Below are 23275 nucleotides of genomic sequence, written 5' to 3'. Positions count from 1 at the left end.
ATAACAAGACCTTGCCTCAAACAAAACAAAAACCACTCAACTTTCTAAAGCTTGACCAGTGCCTTCTTGACAGGCTCAAGTGGTAGAGTCCTTGCCTAGTAAGCTCAATGCCTGACTTCAAACTCTAGTACCACCAAAACCAAAATTGCCCAGTGGCTCACACCTATAATCCCAGCTACTTAGGAGGTAGAGACAGGAAGATCTCAGTTTGAGGAGAACCTAGGTAAAAAGTTAGTGAGAGCCTATCTCAAAGAACAAGCCAGAGGCTGGGCTTGGTGGCTCATGCCTTAATCTCACCTATTCAAAAGGATGGTGTTCAAAGTCAGCCAAGGCAAAAAGTTTGTGAGACTCTATCTCAACCAATAAGCTGGGTGTGGTGGTGTGCACCTGTCATCCAAGCTATGTGGGGGGGCATAAACAGGACTGTGGTCCAGGTTGACCTGGGCAAAAATGCAAGACCCTGTTAGAAAAGTAACTGCTGGGCACCAGTGGCTCATGCTTGTAATCCTAGCTACTCGGGAGGCAGAGATCAGGAGGATCACAGTTTGAAGCCAGCCCAGGTAAAGAGTTTGCCAGACCCTATCTCGAAAAAATCTATCACACACACAAAAAAAAGGACTGGTGGAGTGGCTCAAGGTGTAGATCCTGAGTTCAAACCCCAGTATCACACACACACACAAAAAGTAATGCAAGGAAGGAAGAAAGAAAGAAAAAAGGAAAGAAGGAAGAAAAGAAAGATGAAAGGACATCAAAGCCAAGATTTGAACCCAGGGTTGACCCCTCTGCCTTAACCCACACGTTTGGAGACTCTTTGCTGAACCTATTTCCCTGTCTCTAAAAATCAGGCTAAAATAATCACTAGGCATGAACAGGATGTCTTACCACTTGGCACATGACATGAGCAGGCTAAAATTCTGTTCTCTTCCCCACATCTATGCCCGTAGCACTTGTTCATATGGTGGAGTCTTTTCAGTGGCCCTCTTCAGACCAAAGTAGACAATGCTCCCTGCTCAGCCCCTATTGCTCCATTGTAGTAGTTGTGTGTGCTGTTGGGCACACGTCTGCCCCTCTGCTACTGCCACTTAAATATAACCTTTTCAGGGATGGGAGAGTCACCTGGATCCCCAGCTTAGGGGAAACAAACAACCCTTAAAAGTGGATTAGTGACTAGATGAACACAGAAGTGGGCAGAAAAATGCAAGAAAGGAAGGGTAGGTGCATGGGTGGAAGGAAGGAAGGAGATATGAGATGGACTGAATGAATGAACGTTTGGATAGTTGCAGGACAGGTGAATGGACAGTGAGCTGGATGGATAGGTGGAAGGATGCATGGATGAAGTTTGGATGGATACATGGAAGGTTGAGTGAAGAAAAGATGGATTGACATTTTTGACAACCTTCCAGGAATTCTCCAAAATGACAAACACAGAGAAAGAGGAGAAGTGCCTGATGTATTGTCTCTAGGCCTTTTAGAAAGTGTGGCGTTGGTGCTGGCCACATCTATGTGAATCTACAGGAAGGATGTTGTTGTAAAGCTTAGGGGATGGGTACTGACTGTTCAAAAAGGAATGGCTTCCAAATGTTATCATGGCCAAGGAAAGATAGTCTACAGTGTTGCCCAGCAGGCTGTTAGCATTGTTGAGAACAAACAAGGCCAAAGATTTTTTTGGGGGGTGAGTGAGGGGGTTAGGACTGAGGTTTGAACTCAGGGCTTCCCACTTACAAAGCAGGCACTCTACCGCTTGAGCCACATTTCCAGTCCATTTTCCTCTGGTTATTTTGGAGATGGGGCTTTTACTAACTATTTGCCCCGCCTAGCCTTGAACTATGATCCTTCTGATTCAGCCTCCCAAGTAGCTAGGATTACAGGTGTGAGTCACTGGAGCCCCACTAAGGGCAAGGTTCTTGCCAAGAGAATTAAGGTGCATATCGAGCATCCTAAGCACTCTAAGAGCCAAGATAGCTTCCTGACACTCCTGAAGAAAAATGACCAGAAAGTGAAAGGAACCTGAGTTCAACAGGAACCAGCCTGCTCCACAAAGCCCTCTTCGTGAGAACCAATGGAAAGGAGCTGAGGTGCTGGAACCCATTCCCTATGAGTTTTGTGTTTTTTTTAAGCTGTAGGCTCTAAAAAAAAGAAAATAAATAAAAAATAGGTTGGTGAACGGGTGGAAGTCTTAATGGACAGATACAAAGACGGATGGAATGACAATAAGAAAGAAGGCAAGAGAGAGAATAAACAAGGCCAAAATTTGAACCCAGAGTTGACTCTCTTGCCTTTGCCCACTGTGTGTTGAGCCTCTTTGCTGAGTCTATTTCCCTGTCTCTAAAATAAGGCTTTAAAAAAATCAGACTAGCCAGGCTCTGGTGGCTCACTCCTGTAACCCTAATTACTGAGGAGGCAGAGATCAGGAGGATCACGGGTCGAAGCCAGCCCAGGCAAATAGTTTCGAGAAACCCTACCGCGGGAAAAAAAAAAAAAAAAAAAAAAAAAAAAACCATCACAAAAAAGAGCTGGTGGTGTGCCTCAAGGGGTAGACCCTGAGTTCAAACCCCAGTACCGCAAAAAATCAGGCTAAAAAAAATCGGTGGATAGGCAAGTGGACTGACAAAAAGATTGGTAAAAAATGAGTGGAAGGATGGCTGAATGGATAAAGACATGGCTGGAAGAATAGATGGAATGATGACTAGAAGGAAGAGGGGAAACAGGAAAGGAGCGAAAAGGAGGGCAGAACAAAAGCACAGGTGAGAGAATGGATGGCGGGTGGGTAGGTGGAGGAAGAAGCACCGTTCCTGGGTCTTTGGGAGGACTGCGCAGGCAGGACAGAGCCTTTCATCCTCCCCGCACCAGAAGCGCGGCCCATTGCATTCCACCTCCTAAGGACTATGAGAGGCTGCGGGCTCCACCTCCATGGCGCAGGTATTCGGAACGGGCGGGGCGGAGAGGAGGCGGGGCCGGAGCAGGGAGGAGGCGGGGCCGGAACAGGGGGCGGTCCTTGCTCCTGGCCCCGCCCCGTCCCGAGCTGGCGCTGCTCCGGCGGTGCCCGCCTTGGCGCGGAGACCCGCTCAGAGCAAGCAGCACGCTGCGCCGCGGGAGCCCGGGCCAGGTGAGCGCAGGCCCAGGGATGCGGTGCGGGCTGGGGGAAGAGGGCCAGGGAAAACTTAAGGAAGGGGACTCGCGCGCCAGCTGGCCGGGCCTGGCTGCCCTTGGCTGTGGGGGGCACGCGCTTCTTTCTGCCACCAGGCAGCCGACGCGCCCCGGGGCGATCCCTCGTACTCCCTAACCGTTCACCACTTCCTTTCACCAAATCCCAGCATGGATTCGAATTCGAACATAGCCATTTACTGTAACACCGTCCCAATTCTCAAATGTTCTCTGGGCCTCAGTTTCCACCTCTGGATGATGGAACAGTGACGTCCACATTCCTGGGGCTGCCAAGAGAATGAAATGCAGCCACCAGGGTCAACCCTGCACTTGGCCAGAGCACTCCCTGACATGGAACAGGCTCGAGTGGCTCCATTCATTCAGCAGCTCTGTGTTGGCCGCCTACTGTGTGCCAGGCACAGTTCTGGGTAGGGGGAACACCACAGCACCGCTTGTATTCTAATGGTTTGCAAAGTGCTTTGTCATTTTTTTCTCTCTAGACCACACAGGGTGCTGTGAGGTAGCCCCAAAAGCCAGGGTTATTTGGGCCCATTTTACAGCTGCTGATACTGAGGTGCAGTGAGGTTTTTTGGGATTTTGCCCAAGGGCACACCCAGCAAATGGGTAGCCAAGGCTGGGTCCCAGCCTGTGCCACAATAAACATCTCCTCAGGGTAGGAGGGCAGCTCTGGTCCCAAAGACCAAAATAAAGTTCTTTGGGCCTTGGTAGAAAAAAAAAAAAAAGTTCTTTGGCCTCCCCACCCTTCCATGGGGAAATTAGGCTCATCTTCTGTAAAGACTTGGGTATATATTCCCACCCCCATTAAGCTGGTGAGTATTTGTGCTTGCACAAGGCAAGACTATATTCTTCTCCCAGAACTTTGGCAAGCAGGGCAGTGACAGGAGACTTAACAATACTGTCAGAGTCCCTGCCCTATAGCCACTCCCAGCACAATGACAGAGCTTGTCAGTCATTCAACAAACACCTGCACTTTTGTGTAGCCAATATGTGCCATGCAGGGCAGAGACTTACATATCTGTGACCTTCTGCTTGACCTCTGTGAGATCCCGTGCACAGTAGGCCTGCCTTATAATGATGATGACCTGGCCCTTGACCAACCTCATCCTCAGGTGGAATGAGTTGGAGGCCATGATGGTGACAGTGACTGACAGCTACTACAGTGATGACTCTCAAGTTCTAGAGTGAGGAGAATGGGATTTTCAGTACTGAATTCCTGGGGCTCATCGACCTGATCCTGAAGTCTGGAAGTGGTTTTTGCAGACCGTATGGTGTTAGCCACTTGCTCTCCTGGGTGGTCTGGGAGAGGAAGAGGCAGCAGGTGTCAGACTGGGGCAGGTGTAGATGTTGGAATCAAGTACAAGTTTCTAGGGTGCTGAGCCCTTTTGGGTCCCATGTAATTCTTCTCCTCCTCCTGTTCTCTCTCCTCTTTTCCCTCCTCTCCAGGAAGCCCTCTCACCTTCCTAGTCAGAAAGCACTCACCTCCCAACTGGTGAGGCTCCTCTTAGATATGGATCCCTCCGTACTACATGGAACTGGGCTTGGGAAATCAGAAACGCCAAGCAAATCTCAGTCTTGCATGACTGGGCCCCAGCCTCCCCGGCTATAAAGTCCAAAACTTGACTGCCTTCTCTGACTCCCTGTGGGATCTGCAACCACCTGGAAGTTTGGGGGGGCTCTAAAAGGGCCAGGTTCCCTGGGCGCTCAGAGGGTCTCTGATTTCCATCTGGAGATCCTCTCAGTCCTGGGGATCTGCTGATCTGTGTGACCTTAGACAACTCTGGAAGGTTCTCTTCTGTTTTTCTCCACAGGTGGACAGCTTCTGGGCTGTATGGCTCTGTAGAAGATGAAGCCCAAACCCTCAGGCTCCTCACCAGAGCCCTGCAGAGCGGCAGGCCAGGGCGAAAAGAGCTGCCCTGTCTGCCAGGCCTGCGGAGGGGTCTCAAGTCCAGGATCTGGTTTAGGGTCTGGGTCAGGGCTTGGTCTGGGACCTGCTGCTGTTTTAGGGCCTGGTGCTATTCTAGTACCAGGGCCAGGACCCAGTGTTTTTCCAGGGTCTGGGCCAGGGCCTAGTGCTGTTTCAGGGCCTGGTGCTACTCTGGGACCTGAGCCAGGAGCTAAGACAGTACCTGGGCCAGGAGCTGAGGTGGGACCTGTGTCAGTACCTGGGTTGGGACCTGGGCCAGGAGCTGGGTCAGCATCTGGACTAGGAGCTGGGTCAGTACCTAGATCAGGAGCTAGATCAGGATCTGGGCCAGAAGCTAAGTCAGTACTTGGGTTGGGAACTGGGTCAGTACCTGGGTCAGGAGCTGGGTCAGTACATGCACCAGAATCTGGGTCGGGACCTGGGTCAATACCTAGACCAGGAGCTGGATCAGGACCTGGTCCAGAAGCTAGGTCAGTACCTATGTCAGAAGCTGAGTCAGTATCTGGACCAGAAGCTGGACTGGGACCTGGGTCAAGAGCTGCTCCGTTACCTGGGCCTGGGCACAAACTCCGTGAATCAGCCACAACCACAGCACCAGTTCTGCAGCAGAAGACTCAAGCCAGACATGCACAGGCTCCCAGACAGAAGGTTCTGGTGACAGGAGGAGGCGGCTACCTTGGCTTTAGCCTGGGCTCCAGCCTGGCCAAGAGCGGCACTTCTGTCATCTTGCTTGACCTCCGCAGACCCCAGTGGGAACTACCCCCTGGAACTGAGTTCATCCAGGTGCAGGAACGGGGTCCTGGGGACTGGTAGTGGTGGTGGTCAAGGGCCAGGTCCAGCATGAAACCAGTGACAAAGCCAGCCTCAACTCCAGCTCTAGTTCCCATTCTTCTCAGCTGGACAGCCATGGTCACAAGTTCCTACCTCTCTGAGCCTCAGGGTCTTCATCCACAAAACAACAGCAAAAGACAAAGATCCACTAAAACCCACTAAGGGTCTGATGGGAAAATGATGTGAAAGTATATGTGAAGCACCCAGCCCAGCCCTGAATCCTAGAGTGCTGGATGAGTGGGGACAGACAACCACAATGACACCCCTCAGAGTCAATATATAGTAAATCCTGGCCATGTAGGTGTTTGGCCTGGGCCGGTGAAGGGCTGGCTTTGGGGCCCAGCACGAGCTGGTGTGTCAGTGTGCCTTCGACTTGAACCTCCTGCCTCAGCTCCATCTTCTCTGTTCCAGGCTGATGTCCGAGATGAAGAAGCCCTGTACCGCACCTTCGATGGGGTGGGCTGTGTCTTTCACGTGGCCTCCTATGGGATGTCCGGGGTTGAGAAGGTAAGGCCCTTACATATGCACCTAGAGTTAGAGTGGGGTTTGAATTCTTGCTCTGCCAACCACGTGGGGGAGGGGGCTTGGGGACTATTTAACTATATCTTGTATCTACACAAGGAAATTGTTCAAAAGAATGAAGTGACTTCATACGTTGATAACAGAACAATCTCCAAAGTTCAAAATAGTGTTTGGTATCCTCCTCTTTGCTTTAAAAAATGCTAGGATAAGTATTTAAATACTCACATAAGCTTCTATGCCAAAGTTAACAGATTAATATAACTATCTCTACAAACACACAAAACTGTTAGCAGTAGTTGCCTCTGGGGAGGGAAAAGGAAGACTTAGAATCAGGAGTGGGAGGGAACTTTCCTTTTACTACACACACTTTTTGCTGTCTGAATTATTCTTAACCTTGTTGGTATATTACCTATTAAACAAAAACCACCTAGACTGGGTGTGGTAACACACACCTGTCATCCTAGTCATTAGGAGACAGAGGTAGGAAGATCTCAGTTTGAGGCTGGCCCAGGCAAAAACCTCAAGACACTACCTGAAAAATAAACTAAAGCAAAAAGGTGTGGGTGGGTGGCTTAAGTGGTAGAGCAAGGCTCTGAGTTCAAACTCCAGAACCACCAAAAAAAAAAAAAAAGAAAGAAAAAAACCCTCAACAGTTTAGTATTCACCTCTTAGTGGTGATGTGAGAATTAAGTGAGATGCCTGTTCCACAGACCAGTTCTGTTTTTCATACCCCAGCATGGCCAGTTTGACAGAGTTCATCTCTCAGACAAAAAAACAGACATGTTTTGTGTGCCCCCCACCCTTCTGTGCCATGTCCTGAACTAAGATCCCCCACCACCACCATCCTCCCACCTAAATATCTTTAAATAAGAACCCTGCTGACATCTAAGAGGTCAGCCTCACTTTATACATGAGAGAGCTGAGGGCCCAGCCTCTGGCCTCAGTGACAAGGCAGGAGGCAGCACCATGACTTCCCACCCCTGTCTTGTCTTTTAGCTGCAAAAAGAGCAGATTGAGTCTATAAATGTTGGAGGCACCAAACTAGTGATCAATGGTAGGCTCTCAGAGTGGAGTGTGGTCTGCTGTGTGTTTCCTCTTCCTCCCCGCTGTCCTGCCACAGGTCCAGCTCCTGGGGGGCAGGGCTGGGGCATAGAGATGGGACCCTCTTGTCTTACCCTGCCTGCCCCAGCCAAGGGTCTGTGGGTCCTGTACCCTTTCTCTGTGCATATCTGTCTGGGGCCCTGCACAGGAGCTTCAGGGCCTCAGGGTGTCTGGGAGCACAGGGAGCAGAGGGGGCACTTGGGACCAGGAGATATGGGGCAGTAAGAAAAGTCATTGAAGCACCAAATAGAAAACACACATCTGGGGCCTCTGAGTCTGTTCAGCCTTGTCCTGCATCTGTGTTTCTCTGATTCTAGAGTGTCTTTTTTCTCTGTCCCCACGGAGTGAGACTTTCTTCTGACTTGTCCCTGGCAGGGTAGCTCAGGACAAAGGCCACACTAGGAGGAAGAATGAGCAGACCTAGTCCCCAGGGCTCACAGAGCAGGGGGCCTACCCAAACCCCAAGTGAAGGGGAGGAGACCCTTTCCTCCATAGCAGCTCTGAATTCTGGGAGGGCCCTGGAGTCAGGGTGTGTGTTGAAGACTGGGTAGAGAATGTGGTTTGTCCAAGGAGGTCCTCTCAGCTGATGCCTTGCTCACACCATCTGTCTGTGTCCGTGCATATGTGCACTTGTCGCTGCAGTCTGTGTCCGCCGGCGGGTTCCAAGGCTCGTCTACACCAGCACCGTGAATGTGGCATTTGGCGGGAAGCCCATAGAGCAGGGCGATGAGGATTCTGTGCCATACCTGCCCCTGGACAAGGTACCCAGCTTCCAGGAGAAGTGGGTGGGTCCAGAGAGCTTGGGACCAATAGCCCAAAGGGCAGGGGTGGGTGAAACCAGGGTCCACCTCACACCTCAGGGTCCATCAGGAAGGGTCCCCAAGCTGGATGGCATGAACCTGCTTCTGATTTAGCTTTCCATGCCCACAGGGGGCTTTGAAATCAGACAGACCTGGCCTTGAGCCTTCAGCCTGGTCTCTTTCCACCTGTGACCATAAGCAAGTCATTTCACACTGTCAGACTCTATTTCTTCATATGGGCAAGACAACACCATCAAGGGGAGTTGTGGAGAGCAGGAAATGAGACAATGGTTGTGAAAACACCATGGGAACACTAAAGAATGACATGAGTAGCTTGTCCAATGCATGTCTGCAAGTCCAGCATCAGTGTTGCAGGGCAGGCACTGGGGGCTGACAGACACCTGAATCAAGGTGCCATGTTTGACTTACAGCTCTGAGTCCAGTGCTCCTTTGTCTCTGTGACTCTGGAAGGTGACATACTGTCCTCTCCCAGGGGAGGGCAAGGGCCATGGCATTCATGGCTTGGTCACATCCCAGCAAGAGTCCCCTGAATCCACACCTGCATGATCAGACAGGAAGGTGCAGCACTGGGCCAGGCTGGGCTGGGCAGGCGCTGCCAACAGCACTGCTGACCTGTCTGGTGGCTCTGTTCCCCCTGTCCTCCGGCAGCACATGGACCACTATTCCCGAACCAAAGCCATCGCTGACCAGTTGACCCTAATGGCCAATGGGACACCTCTCCCTGGTGAGTAAGTACCATGTCTGCTCACGACAAATGTGTCTGCCTACTGCTGCCTCCTCAAAATATATGTGTGATTGTGGCTCTTAGCAACAATGACACACTTCTGAGACCCAGTGTCCTTCCAAGGTACAGCCCCTAAAGACTTGGTTTTTCATCACTCAAAGCGCTCTGAGCACCTGCTGGGTGTCTCACCACCAGGGATGCAGCCCAGATAGGGTCAGGCCCAGCCTCTGCCCTCACATTGCTCAAGATCTGGTGAGGAAGAGATATGGGCTAACCTAGCTCTTTTCTGCGTCATGGGAGTGGGTCCAGTTTCAGGGGCTCTCTCCAGATAAAAGAGTACAACATTTTATATGAAATGAGCTATAGCTCTTAAAAAGGGTTGTGCAAGTGAGGGACCTTAACCTCCAATAACTGTCCAAAAAAATCTGCCTCAAGTTCCTAGCTGCATGATCTCTTCTGATTATAGAGAAGTAACAATAGAATATAAACAGTTCACACTGATTGAGTGCTTACTACATGACAGGCCATGTTTGCATATTAATTTCATATGTAAGAGGTTCATTCACTGTCTGAAACATCCTGTAAGGAAGTCCTTGGCCTTACAAACTCAGGAGCCAAATCTATTCAGATAAATTGTTTACCATCCAAATTATCACTACTTGTTTTCTGAAATGCAGAAACTAAAAAGAATCAGACAGCTTATCTTCCCTTTATTATCAGTGCTATCTAATTTTGGGAGCTAAGTAGATTTGGAGACCAAAGGATGCTTGAAATTATAATCCCCAACTTACAGGTGAGAAAATCCAGACTGATTAACCAGCTTCATTCAAGGTCATGCAGCAAATAGCTGGTAGAGGTGGGACTTGAACTTGACGGCACTATTAGCACCAGAGCCTGGGACCTAACCACTGTGCTGTGCCATAGGCGCAGGGGAGCAGGTTCTGGAGTATGGGCACTTTTCCCTAAGATGTCCCTGACCCCCATCACCCTGGGCTCCCTAGCCATGATTCCTGGTCCCAGTGGGAACATCCAGCTGTATTTTCCCAGGGATTTGACCCAGTGGAGTTGAATTCCTTCTCTCCTGAGGCCTCCCCTATCCAGGCCAGACCACAGCCTGCATGCTAGACACCTAATCCTCTGGCTGAGAATTATTCATACAAGCATCTCCTGCTTTCCATGGTCCTGAGAGTCATGGATACCCTAGGCCAGGCCCTCTGTGATGCTGGCCACTGCCAACTGCAACCCGATCTTCCTCCACCATGCCCTGGGGACCCAAGGTTTAAACTTAGCTATGGCTGTTTACAGAAAAGCTCACCTGATACCTGCCTCCCAGGAGTCCAGTCATGGTCACCGGAGGTGATTTCCACACCCTGATACCCAGGCTGTCCCTGAGACTGTTCTTCTCACTTGGCACAGAGGGCCCTGGTCTAGGTAGCAGATTCCTGAGGTGTGTGGGTTACAGCTCACTGACTGAGTGCTGTGTCCTCCTGGCTCTGTGTGTGTTACTGTCCTATGGCTCCCACATAATTGGTTGTTTGAAACAATGGAGAGGTACTGGGGATGTGGCTCAAGCAATAGAGCATCTCCTAGCAAGCATGAAGCCTTAAGTTCAAACCCCAGTATGGCGAATCAAATAAATAAGCCAGAACATTCTCTTGTCATTTGGAATCTGGGACCTGAAATTGAGGTACCCCTTGGACCAAACTCTGTCTTTGGGCCTGGGGAGCCCCTCCTTGTCTTTCAGCTTTGGTGGCCCCAGGAGTTCCTTGGCTTATAGCTACAAAACTCCATCCCCTAGCCCCATTCTCTGTGGGTCTCCTTAAGAGGACTTGTCATTGGATTTGGGACCCAGCTGAATAATCCAGGATGATCTCATCTCAAGCTCTTAACTACAACTATGAAAACCCTTTTCCCAAGTAACATCACAGGGCTAGGGACGTAGCTCAGTGGTACAACACTTGCCAAATAACATCATGATATACAGATTCTGGAGTGCAGACATACCTCTTCAGAGGCTACCATGTCACCCACTACCCTGGGCCTTGTATATCCCTCAGGCTATCATAGGATGCAGCAGTTGGGGTGTTTGGTTATAACACAGAGATGCCAGCCCTGGCTCATTTGTGGGGGAATGGGAACTTACATTGGAAGGATGTGACATAGACTCTATAAAACAGATTTCCAGAAAAATGACCACCAAGCTTGGAAAGGACAGGGTCAGGGCAGCCCTGGGGACCTAGGTGACAAGAGCTGATAATCAGTGTCTTCAGGGTGGGTCCTTTTCTCGGATTTTGGGTCTTGGTGTCAGTGATGCTGAGAGCTACTCTCAGGTGAGAACATCACACGGCCACCATCTAGACAGACAGTTCCCAAGACCTCTGCAGAGGGGAGGGGTCCCCAAAGGAAGGCAGGCTGATGGTGGCAGAGGGTCTGCATTGGACTCAGACTGGATAAGGATGGGAAGGTACTCCCTCTCCCTGCTGGGCTGCTCCTCCATAAGCTGCTGACCACCTCCCCTTTGTCTAGGAGGAGGAATTCTTCGGACCTGTGTGCTGAGGCCCCCAGGGATCTATGGCCCTGAAGAGCAGAGGCACCTGCCCCGAGTGGCGGTATGTCACCCCAGCCTTCTGGAACCAGGGCAGAGGGGGCCAGGCCCATGTGCATGTCACCACATTGATCTGGAAGCAGAATGGCTCCACTTGGGACCCTCAGTTCTGGGAGACACACCTACCCCAGATGTCCTTTGCCCTCAGGCCTAGGTTCTGGTGGGGGAGACAGAACCAGGACCCCAAAGAGACTCTCATGTGGGCTCCCTGACTCTCATGTGAGCTGGGTGGATCATCTCATGCAAGAGTCTTCATGCTGAAAACCTGTCTCTAGAAAAAGCTGGGTGACGGGAATATGGGCCTGTCCACATAGCCTAGTAAGGGAGATAGACATCATGTCGGTAGTGAGAGCCATGTAGAGGTACATATGAGGAAAGGCCTGGCAGGAGAGGCCCAGGAGGACTTTCTGGAGGCAGTGATGCCTGTGCTTAGAAGGGGAAAAAGGGATTCATTGAGAACTGGGGTGGCAGAAAGAAGGTAGGTCAAGTATAGAAGGCAACTTGGGCACAAATCTAAAACAGTCAGTGTAGGAAGCAGCAAGAGGTCCCTGCGACTGGATCTGATCAGAAGGGCAAGGTTATGGGAGCTATAGAAGTTACCAGGAGCGAGACTCCCCTCTGCAGTTTCAACATTCCTCTGTTGGGGTTCTCAGGGATGTATTAGTTTGCTGTGACAAAATATCTGATATAGACAACTTAAAGGGAGAGAGGAATTTTATATATATATATATATACATACTTATGTATAGGTATAATTCACAGTCAGAGTTTCAGTTCATCAGGGTGGGAAGGCTGTGGTGGAGCAGAACTGTTCAGCTCAGGACAGCTGGAAAGCAGGGTACAGCAGCTCACATCGCGGTGAACAGGAAACAGCGGAGTTGTAACAGGAAGAGGCAAGAGTAAGATGTAGCTCCCAAGCACAAACCCTGTCACCTACTTGTTCCAGCCAGGCAAGAAGTTTCACTGCCTCCTGATAATCTATTTAAAATTTGAATCTCTCAATGGATTAAATCAATCACTTGGTCAGAGCCCTCATGATCTTCTCTCTTAAGGAACTGTCCTCACAGATATCCCCAGATGGGCGCTTCTCAAGCCAATCAGGTGGATACTCATGACATCATCGCAGGGGATCCTGGGCCAACTCCAGTGACTCTTCCCAGTCATTCATTTATTCGTCCAACAAATTCTTACTGAATTCCTACTATGTGCCCAGTACTGTTCTAGTTAAGACAGGTCTATGAACAAAGCAGTCAATTTATTTCCTTGGGCCTGAGGAGACCTGTTACATTCTAAATATGTTGGAAGGTGCCAGGCACTGTGCAGAAAAAGAAAAAGTGGAGTAGGGTGAGAGAATTGGGCTTGCCAAGGAGTCAGGGAAACCCCCTGGAAAAAGTGACATTTTGAGCATCCAAGGTGGGAGGTGGCCCAGCTCATCACAGGAGCGCTTGGAGGAAGAGCCTTCCAGGCAGGGGGTGGTTCTTCCAAAGCCCTGAAATTGTCCCTGAACAGTGAGGTGGCTATGTGGCCATGGCAGAGCCAGAGAGGTGTGTCAGTCAGAGACTAAGTCACAGAGTAGCCAGGGCCAGATCAGGGTGGGTTTGCAGACCACTGTCAAGACTTCAGCTTTCAACATGCCAGCATGGGTGCCCCTGGACCGTTCTGAGCCAGGGAGAGACATGGTCCCATTCAAGAATAAAGGGATCCCCCCTAACTGTGCAGGGGTCTGACTATAGGGGTGTATAGGATGAGGCGGAAGGAAGCTGCTGTGAGGTCTAGGGGAGCAGTGAGGGTGGCCATTGAGAGGTGAGGAGTGGTCCAGTTCTACACAGGTTTGAGGAGTTAGACCAGCTGGAAGTGTGGGTGGGCTGGGTGTGGAGTGAGGGAGGAGGACACGTCAAAGTTGGCTCTGTCTCATCTGTTAGACAACCAGGAGGAGAGGTGGGGAGGGCATGTGACACCAGAGTTGGGCCAAGGGGTCTGGCCTGGAGCTGGACGCGAGGGAGCTGTGAGCATGTAAATGGAGTGGAAAGCCACCCAGGCTTGAGCTCTTGTTTGTCATCCTCTCCGCTACACTAGAGCCACATCAAGAGGAGGCTGTTGATGTTCCGATTTGGGGACCGCAGGACGAGGATGAACTGGGTCCATGTGTGCAATCTGGTGCAGGCACATGTGCTGGCAGCTGAGGCCCTTACTGCAGCCAAGGGCTATGTGGCTGTGAGTGTCCTGTGACGCCCCCCATCACCACGGCAGGGGGCCTATCCCTAGGGGAGTCCCAGGAACACTGGGGTGGGGGTGGCATCCTTATAGCATATCATTAGCTCTTCACAGTGACCCTGTGAGGTTAGTGTTGATTCCAAGATAACACTAAGCATTTCACACATATTGTCACATTTAATCTTCACAACAGCCCACAAGGGATAGTCCATTGTTCTCCCATTACTTAGATGAAGAAACTTGAAACTGAGAGTTTGGGTGGCTGCATGGGACCACACAACCTGTCAGTGTGGTGGCCCCAGAATGCACAAGAAATGACCCAGGTCTCTTCCCATGCCTGGGAGCTACAGCAGCTGCTGGGTGCCATCAGAAAAATGATGTCTGACTGTCCCCTCTCCTTCATGTCCCCCTCAGAGTGGGCAGGCGTACTACATCAATGACGGGGAGAACGTCAACGTCTTTGAGTGGATGGCTCCACTGGTAGGTTTACAGACATCACCCTTCCTGGAGCAAGAATCCCATCTTCTCTCCCTCTCATCCTCTCCTACTTCCAAAAAATTGGAAGGTGTCACACTACACATCAGCTTAGGCCACAGTGTCCCGTAGATGACATTGAAACTGGCTGGAGCTGAGTTGTGGCTACCCCTTAAGGAGACTATGTGCTCCCCCAGTTCATCACAGCCCCCTTCCAACCTGCTTCCTGTTTTACATTGGCTTCTAGCCTTGTGGGTGTTTTGTTCTGTTTTTGTTTTTGTGGTGGTGGGGATTGAACAAAGGGCCTTGCACATGCTAGGCAAGCACTGTATCACTGAGCTGTGGGGTTTTGTTGCAATCTGCCATCCTATGTGTGGAAACTCTAAAGCAGGAACTGCTTCAGTTACTGAAATAAAAAAGGAGGGTCCGCCTCTGGGGCTCTTCTCAGCAACCCTTGGAGTCCTCCTGGGGGACAGCAGAACCCTGGGCCAGAGGCCAAGAAGGGCCTGTCTTCTTAACTCTTAAACCCGATACAGGCTTTGGTTTGTTTGTTTATATAACAGCTTCTTCATTGATTCAACTACTTAAGGGATACAATTCAATGGTTTTCAGTATTAGAGTTGTGCATCACAATAATTAATTTTAAAACAGTTTACCATCCTTAGGAAAACAAAACAAACCTGTACCCATTAACAGTCACTGTCTTACCCCACCCACCCACCCCCAGCCCCAGGTCACTACAAAGCTCCTGTCTCTATCAGTTTGTTCATGGACATTTCATGTAAGTGGACTCAATTTGTGACCTTTTGTGTCTAGCTTCTTCTTTCCCTTAATCTAAAGGTTGATCTATGTTGTGACATGTACCATGTCAGGACTTCATTCCTTTTCATCTCCACAAATACCCCATTCTATGGATATACCACATGCTGTCTTACCCATCCATTAGTTGATGGAAATTTGGGGTTCTCTACTTCTAAGCTAATATGAAGAGTACCATTAGGAACATTCATGTACAAACATTTTTGTGTGGACACATTTTCAGTTCTTTTGGGTCTATACCTAGAAGTGGAAAGAAACTCTATGTTTACCTTTTTTTTGTTGTTGATTAGAGAAACTGCCAGACTGCTTTCTGAAGTGGCTGTGCTATTTTGCAGCGTAAGAGGGTTCCAACTTCTCTACATCCTGCCAGCCCTTGTTACAGTCTTTCTTTTTGATGGGAAGAGTTTTTTATGCAAGTGGGGAGATCCATTCATTTTGTGCCAGCCTGTTTCTGTGCATGTCCTCCCGCCTTCCACACACTTGTTTTGTTTTCTTCAATAGCAGAAAAACTCAATTCTAGGGCTAGAGGCAGGATTCAAATTCCCTGTAATGCCTGGAGCATCTTTAGGTGAAGACAGGTGTAATAGCTAAGTAATATGTTTAAGCCCAGGTTAGCGAACCACCCTATACATTCCATTTCTGCTTGAGTTGTCCAGACCAAGGAGTGGATTTCATTTCAAGACTGGTGCAGAGGGCTGGCAGAGTAGCTCTCTTACAGCTCAAGCTGTAAGAGCACCTGCTTAGCAAGTGTGAGGCCCTGAGTTCAAACCCCAGTGCCGCCAAAAAAAAAATCCAAATAACAGCAAAGACATGCCATGGAAGTCAGGTGCTGATGGCTCACAACTGTAAGCCTGGCTACTCAGAAGGCAGAGATCAGGAGGATTGAGGTTTCAAGCCAGCACAGGCAAATAGTTCAAGAGACCCTATCTTGAAAAAACCATCACACCAAATGACTGGTGGAATGGTTCAAGGTTCAGGCCCTGAGTTCAAGCCCCACTACAGCAAAAGAGAGAGAGAGAGAGAGAGAGATTGGTGCAGGCTGGGGCTGGCTCAGGCTCTGCCCCAGTCCACTAGTGGGTGGGGATCCTCTGCTGTCCTGGGGTAGAGGGAGCAGATGGCTTTCCACACCAGCCCCAGAACAACTTGTTCTCATCTCAGGCCATGTTCTTTTGCAGTTTGAGAAGCTGGGGTACAGTCAGCCTTGGATCCAAGTGCCCACCTCCTTGGTTTACCTGACAGGTAAGGAAAGTCACTGGTGTATTAAAGCCCTCCTTCTACCAGCTCTGTGTGTGCATATGGACTTTACCTTGTTTGAAACACAGGGCTGGGACCAGGATGAGGTTAGGGAGGCACTGAGGGAGGGCCCAGAATTTAAATAGGCTGTGCAGGTACGCCAAGCCTAATCCTGCACGTGGATGAGCCTCTAAATTTATCATTGTTGGCTGGAGGTGTAGCTTAGTGTATACAACCTGGGTTGGATCTCCAGCACCAAAAAAAAAAAGAAAAGAAGGTGCCTTGCTCTCTTCACCACAGTCCTGGTTCTGTTTTTGAATCCTAACCCTTTTACAAGGCCCACATGATTGGGCCCGTTGCAAAGATTATCAGGCTAAGGCTCTGAGAAAAGGTGGGAGACATACCATTCCCACCTGGGCCTGTGCTGGAAGCCATCTTGCCAGGTAGAGGCAGGTGGAGACTTGGGGCTGTCCCCTTCCCCAAGGGCACCCTAATGTTAAGACTGTTTAACATCAGTCGTAACATGGAGGTTCCATTTCTACACTAGATTCTCCTCCTCACCCTGTAGAGTCAGTCTCTGTTTCCAACCCCACCCTGACATTGTGTCTGGCTGCTGTCCTCCACCCGCCTAGCCCTGCACCCCTCTGCTGGTCTCCTTCCATCTCTGAAATGCAGATCAAAAAGTAGCAGGCCAGCCCATGGGGACAGATGGCTCTCAAGTCACAAAGGGCTGTGTTCCTGGCACACCTTTGGCTAGATCTCTACTTTCAATGCATTGGGATGCTTGCAGTAAAAAAAAAAAAAGAATTTGCAGGAACTCTTCACTCAAGCGTCCCTGCAGGGCGACTTTCCACGCACAGCATTGACTCACCTTCACCTGCAGGTGGTAGCAGTTTGGGAGGATTGTATATAAATACCCAGTTCCCAGCGAACTGGCTCTGTAACTCAGTGCTTCTTCACCCTGGCCACCCGCTAGAATCACCTGAAAATAGAACGACTGCCTCAGCCACACCCCGGGCCAATAACATCAGCAGGAGGGAGATGTCGGGGAGCCAGCAGTGTTTCTTAAAGTGGCCCAGTGTGCAGCCAGAGTGAGAAGCGCTGCTCCAACCTCCTCTCTCTCCTACCCAAGACAGTCTAGTAAACTAGGAAAGGGAAACACGGATACTGGAGTTTTCTCAGATTTATTTAAAAGCTTCAAGTCACTCAAGACATATTTCTCAGCTAACAAGGCACCCCGGCGCGTGCTGCTGACTGAAAGGAATCCAGTGACTTTTGCAAAGGGACCCCAAGCAAAGCAAATAATGCCCCCAACTGATTTGCCTCCTAGGCCCTCCCCGCAGTTTGCGTAAAGCCAGGCCGACTCCTTCTCGCCCCCAAGTCACTGGCCCCGCCTCCTCACTGGTCCCTCCCCTCCGGCTCGCCTCCCCCTATCTTCTCCCCCTCTCTCCAGACCCTTTCCCCGCCACTCTTCACCAGCTCCACCCTCATTGGCTTCTCGCCTCACCGCAACCCCCTCCCTTTCTCACAAGCCCCTCCCCCTTCGTCACCGGCCCCACCCTCGCAGGCTCCTCCCCGGTCCCGACCCCCCTCCTCTTCTCATCGGCCCCTCCCTTCCTCACGGCCCCACCTGCATTTGTCCCCTATCCTCACTGGCCCTCCCCCTCACCGGTTCCTGTCCTTCCCCACCTCCTTTCCCTTTCCTCTCACTGGTCCCGCCCCCCTCCTCCCGACCCTTCCTCCCCACCGGTTCCCCCCACACCTGTCCCTCATCCGTCCTCTCTCCTCACAGGCCCACTGCCCTCACGGTCCCTCCCCACGTCGGTTCCCCCTACACTGGCCTCTTCCCCTCGCCTCCTCATCGGGCCCTCCCCCCTCACTGCATCCCCACCAGTTTAGCCCCACACTCCCTCCCCGCTCGCCGCCCCCGCCTCCCCAGGTCTCTCTCCCAACGGGTTCACTCCGACTGATCACCCCTGCTTACTGTCCCCCTTTCCCTAGGGCCCTCCTCCAAGCCCCTCCCCTTCCAAGGCTCCGCCCCTCGCGGCCCCTCCCCCCTCGCTGGTCCCTGGAACCTCTCCCCTCACCCACCCCTCTTCCGCAGCGGTGGTGATGGAGTATCTGCATCTGGCTCTGAGGCCCGTCTGCAGCGTCCAGCCACTGCTCACCCGCAGCGAGGTAAGTGGGCTGCTGCCAGGGGAGTACCGCCCTACACCTTCCTCCCCTTCTCCAAACCCCCTTTGCCGCTTCACTTTTGACTCCATGGCTGCACACTTGTCTTGGGTCTCTGAACCTTCCATGAAGGCCCAAATCTGGTGCTGACACCGTTATAATCCTCCCCACCCCTGGACTTTTGCTTGGACTGTGCCGCCTTCTTGGTCTGAAATGCGACAGCGCCAAGCTCACCTCTCTTCACTGTTGTTTAATCCACGCGCTGCTTATATTTCTATCATGGACGGAGGCTCCAAAGGCAGGACCACCAACCTACCCGCTGTCAGCGCACATTCGCGTGCACACACATGCACAGAGCCTGGCGGGTGGGCTCAGTTCATGCCACCAAATACTAAGTGTAAATCAAGTGCGTACTGTGTGCAGTGTAGTGTTCTCGGTAATGCTGCTGCTAACACATACATTTTAAAAGAGAGCATGTTTTAACGAAGATTGTACACCAAGGCAACAGGTGGTGTTCTGGGTTATTTCCAAAAATCCTTGTAGTCCACTCTCATTTGATTCACCGAAGCCCTGCTAATTTAGGAAGGACAAAAAGATTATGACACTCTTTGATAAGAAACTGATCATTAGAGAAATTAGTGACTTGTTAAGATTAAACCATACTGAAACTGGACTCCATGTCTAGTGCTGTCTAATCTGAGAAGGGATTGGGAGAGTGGAACAGGTGCCACAGAAAGGAGCAACACCTCCAGATGTGATGGTGCACATTTGGGAGGGTGAGGCAAGTGGGTCATAACTTGGGATAGCAAGACTCTATCTCAAACAAAACAAAACAAACAAAAAAACCCACCACCAACAAAAAAACAAAAAGAAAAGAAATGGAAAAAAAAAAAAAAAAAGCAATACTGAAGATTTCTCCTTTGAGCCATCCAGACTAGCAGAGAGAATGACAACAGTGAGCATTTGTTGAGTGGTGGTGATAGGCCAGGCCCAGTCCTGTAGTGTCATTTAATCTTCACTACTGTTGTAGATTCGGTCATCATGTCCATTGATACACGAGGAAATGAAACAATGAGATAACCTACCCAGGATTACTCACAGCAGTGGTATTGTTGGGTTCCAAACTTAGATCTAAGTTATCCCAGGCTTCACTACTCGCTTGTGAGATGCATCAGGAATCCCATCAATGCAAGGGAGCTGCCAACCAAGGTGCTGCGGAGCTGTGGTCGCTCTACTTGTCTAGATGGTGGATTTCCTTGTTCCATTCAGGAGCCTTAGCTGAGGAGATTTGGGAACTGTGGCTCAGCCACCCTCTGCTGGTCAGTCCTCTTACCTACTGAACACAATGTCAGACACTGACTGACTGGAAGGTCACAGTCCAAAGCGGAAGTATTCCAGAAACAGGGCATCTTGGCACACTGTGATAAGAACTACACTGGAGGACATTAAGAGGACCTTCACGGTGCCACCTAAGCCAGCTATGTGGAAGTCTGGGAGTAGGTCACAGGTCAGCCTGATCCCCGGGAACACTGTGTGCCAGGACCTGTATGTGTAGTTCACAGCTGTATCCCCATCTAGTAGGCGCTTGGTAAATATCTTTCAGAACATTGACTAACTTGGCTGTGCCTTGGGCAAAAAGGGACAGTAACTGGCCTCTCTGTCTCTTTCACCAAAGTGCCTAGGAACAGGGGCTTGACTCCAAGGGCTGTTTCGTTGCCATGGGTAAATCCTGTAGCTAGTGGATTCTTCCTCACTGTCCAGCTGAGGAATGAGGAGGAAATGAAAAGGTGGGAGGGCATCTCTAGGCCCCAGCACAGCAGGGAAGAACATGAACTAGAATGTGGCTTTCCTGGGTGACTCTGGGCAAGTCACTTAACCTCTGTCCTCTTCAGTTTCCAAGTTTGCAAAGAGGAAAATGGTGTTCTCTCAGGACCAAATGAGATAAGCCATGTAAAAGGATTTAGCCCAGGCCAAGCACAAAGTCCTGTTCCATAATTGATAGCTGCCATCATTACCCTTGAAGCCGGTGGGCCCCAGCCCATCTGGCAGCAAGGAAAACAGTTAAGACCTTGGTGAGTAATCACTTGTGCCTACTTAGAATCGCTTAATCAGCCCCAGGGTGTGAAGGCTGCTCCTGAGGACGCTCCTCCTAAGGACGCACAGGGGGCGAGTTAAGCAGGGCTGGAGGGAGAGATTCAGAAAAGGCATCCTGGAGGTGGCGTCCTCCAGGAAAATGCAGGTGTCAGAAAGGGAGTCCCCCGATGAGGGCCTTGCAAGAGCGAGAGGCAGCAGAGCGTCCTTTTCAATAGCTGTGTGCTGGAGGGACAAATGGTGTCCTCCGAATGCTCGCCCCTCCCACTAGCCTGGCCCTCCGCTGTCCCGCCTCTCCCGCAGGTGCACAGCGTGGCGGTGACGCACACCTTCCAGATCGCCAAGGCCCGTGCTCAGCTTGGCTACGCGCCTGACAAGTTCAGCTTCGCGGACGCCGTGGAGCGATACGTGCAGTCCACGACTCCACAGCCGCGCGGGGCCCCGGCGCGGACGTTTCTGCGGTTGCTGCTCGGACTGCTGCTGCTCCTCTGCCTGCTGGGCCTGGCCCTGCACTTGCTAAGCCTGCGGCCTCTGCAGGCGGCCATGCAGCGGCTCTGACCGCCTGCCACCGCAGTGCCTGCCTGCCCAGCTCTACCCAGGCCCGGCTGGCAAACGCTCCTGGCACCCTGACCACACCCGCGCCGGCTCCTCCGGGCTTTCACTGGCCCTGCAGGTCGGGGCAAGTCTGGGTGTCCTGATCCCGCCCCCGGAAGGCTGCCGGTGTCCGTGTCTGGACTTTTGTACTCGACCAGCCCTCCGGGCTTGGGCACGCCTCCTCGCAGCCACCTAGGTCCTGGTCGTGCCCAAGCCCTCTGCGTCCTGGTCCCGCTTCTTGCTCCACCCCTTGACCCGGTCGAGTTTACTACTGACCAAGTCCCCAGACTCACAGCCTGCTTCGCCTGGGGGACTCTCGTACCTGCCTACTCCCGGCCCGGATTCTCCCTCGCTCTGGTTCCCCTCCCTTTTTGGCACCATGGATGGCTATTCTTGAGCCCATCTCTTCCGGGACTGGCCTTGCTCCTCCCCGTTGGCCCCACCCTCTGGCTGCTCCCCGCTCCAGCCCCGCCTCTTGGGTGGGTTTACCTGGAGCCTCGTGGCTGCGATGTTACTACATGGGTGGTGTTTGTGGAGTTTGCGTCCTCTGCTGCCGCTTCTTGGGTCAGTGACTCCTCACTGCCCGGGCTTCTCTGGGCTTGGCCTGAGATCGTTTAGGAATCTTGGGTTAGACCCATTTTAGTAGCGTTGCGTTTGAGCCGCCCGGATAATAATGTGGGTTTGTTCATTCACGCAGATCTCTGTGTGTTGATAGCCAGGGTTTGGAGGGACTCTGGAGACCCAGGCTTCGCCGCCCAACCTGGCCTTTTTGGGTTCCTGGGTTATGCTTGGTAAACCCAGGTTTCAGTACCAGAAAGAGCATGGGGGGGGAAAAAAAACTTGCAAAGAATTGTCTCAAAAAAAAAAAAAAGTACCAATATAGTTATAATGGGAAAATAGAGTTCAGTTGGTCATACTTTATGCTTTCGTATTGTTTTTTATTTGTTGTTGATGAAGGGTAGTGGCGATCACCATCATCCTTTTTTTGAGTGGGGGCTCACACCTTGAGCCACTCCACCAGCCCTTTCTTGTAAAGGATTTTTCGAGATAGGGTCCCATGAACTATTTGCCCAGGCTGGCTTCGAACTGCGATCCTCCTGATCTCTGCCTCCTGAGTAGCTAGGATTACAGGCATGTACCACCACACCTGGCTAATCACCGTTATCTTTAAGGGTTAAAGTCACAGAACTTCTTAATCCAGACCTGCTCTCCACAGAAATGTCACCCCCTGTCATCTCGGTATGGACTGTGAGTAAATAGATCCGCGCATATGTATCATAATGTGCACACATGGAATTGGCTGAACCCCATGGATCCTGGCAGTGGAGAGGAAGGAATGTGTTAGTCAACCATGCTGGCCTTCCCAGGAAGTATCCCTCTGTGGTGAACAAGGAAAACAGTTTGTGAAGGAGCTAAAAAGAAAAGAAAAGAAAAACTGCTGCTTTCCTGTTGGGTGGAATTGCATGTGTGTATATAATTTTTAAAAGCTCAGTAATAATTGGGTTTTCATTTATATGATTTTATTTAATTCTTAGGCCCACCAGCACAGTGGGGGTTTATTAGATGAGGAAACTGAGCCTGTATCTAATTTCAAGAGCAGAGCGGGGTGGGGGTTACTGCTTTGTAGCTGGGGTAATTTAGAGAAGCTGCCCAAAGCCCACTGACCAAAGCATGACACATATTCTTTCTACTCCTTGCTCCCTGGCCATGGCTTGGGCTGGACTCGGATCTGCCTCATTCTCTCAGATCTGTAAATCTTGGGCCATTTGAAACTGTCATTTCTTGAATTCTCTTTGTTCTCAGTGACATGTTTATGTCTAAATTCATCTTTTTTTCTGAATTTCCTTTACCAATCCTCAGAAATCTTAGGGCAGGAAAACAGACTCACACTGTTCATATTACCTTCTAGAGCTTCCCTACTCAGCTTCATCTTTTGAAACCTAAAAGCCAAGAATCAACCTTTGTTGTTTTCTGTATTTCTCCAC

The 23275-nt window shown here is 50.8% G+C and overlaps 1 protein-coding gene across 1 annotated transcript; it reads left to right on the top strand.

The window, feature by feature from the left end:
- Positions 1-4080: 4080 nt before the first annotated feature.
- Sdr42e2 (short chain dehydrogenase/reductase family 42E, member 2) lies at positions 4081-23044 on the top strand. Its single transcript, XM_074059580.1, has 11 exons — positions 4081-5872; positions 6332-6427; positions 7439-7496; positions 8186-8304; positions 9013-9088; positions 11615-11697; positions 13770-13907; positions 14322-14387; positions 16376-16439; positions 18538-18611; positions 21000-23044. The coding sequence occupies exons 1-11, from the start codon at positions 5009-5011 to the stop codon at positions 21252-21254; spliced, it is 1893 nt and encodes a 630-aa protein (XP_073915681.1). The 5' UTR covers positions 4081-5008; the 3' UTR covers positions 21255-23044.
- Positions 23045-23275: the final 231 nt, after the last annotated feature.

This window comes from Castor canadensis, chromosome 17 (assembly GCF_047511655.1).
Source record: "Castor canadensis chromosome 17, mCasCan1.hap1v2, whole genome shotgun sequence".
NCBI classification, from domain to species: domain Eukaryota; kingdom Metazoa; phylum Chordata; class Mammalia; order Rodentia; family Castoridae; genus Castor; species Castor canadensis.
The sequence above is the reverse complement of the archived record's forward strand: the minus strand, read 5'-3'. Positions and strand labels throughout refer to the sequence as shown.

Excerpts from the sequence above, each read along its gene's own strand:
- Sdr42e2 (XM_074059580.1), top strand. The coding sequence starts at position 5,009 with ATGAAGCCCAAACCCTCAGGCTCCTCACCAGAGCCCTGCAGAGCGGCA. Across the intron at positions 5,873-6,331 it reads CTGGAACTGAGTTCATCCAG|GCTGATGTCCGAGATGAAGA; the intron begins GTGCAGGAACGG and ends TCTCTGTTCCAG. Across the intron at positions 6,428-7,438 it reads GGATGTCCGGGGTTGAGAAG|CTGCAAAAAGAGCAGATTGA; the intron begins GTAAGGCCCTTA and ends CTTGTCTTTTAG.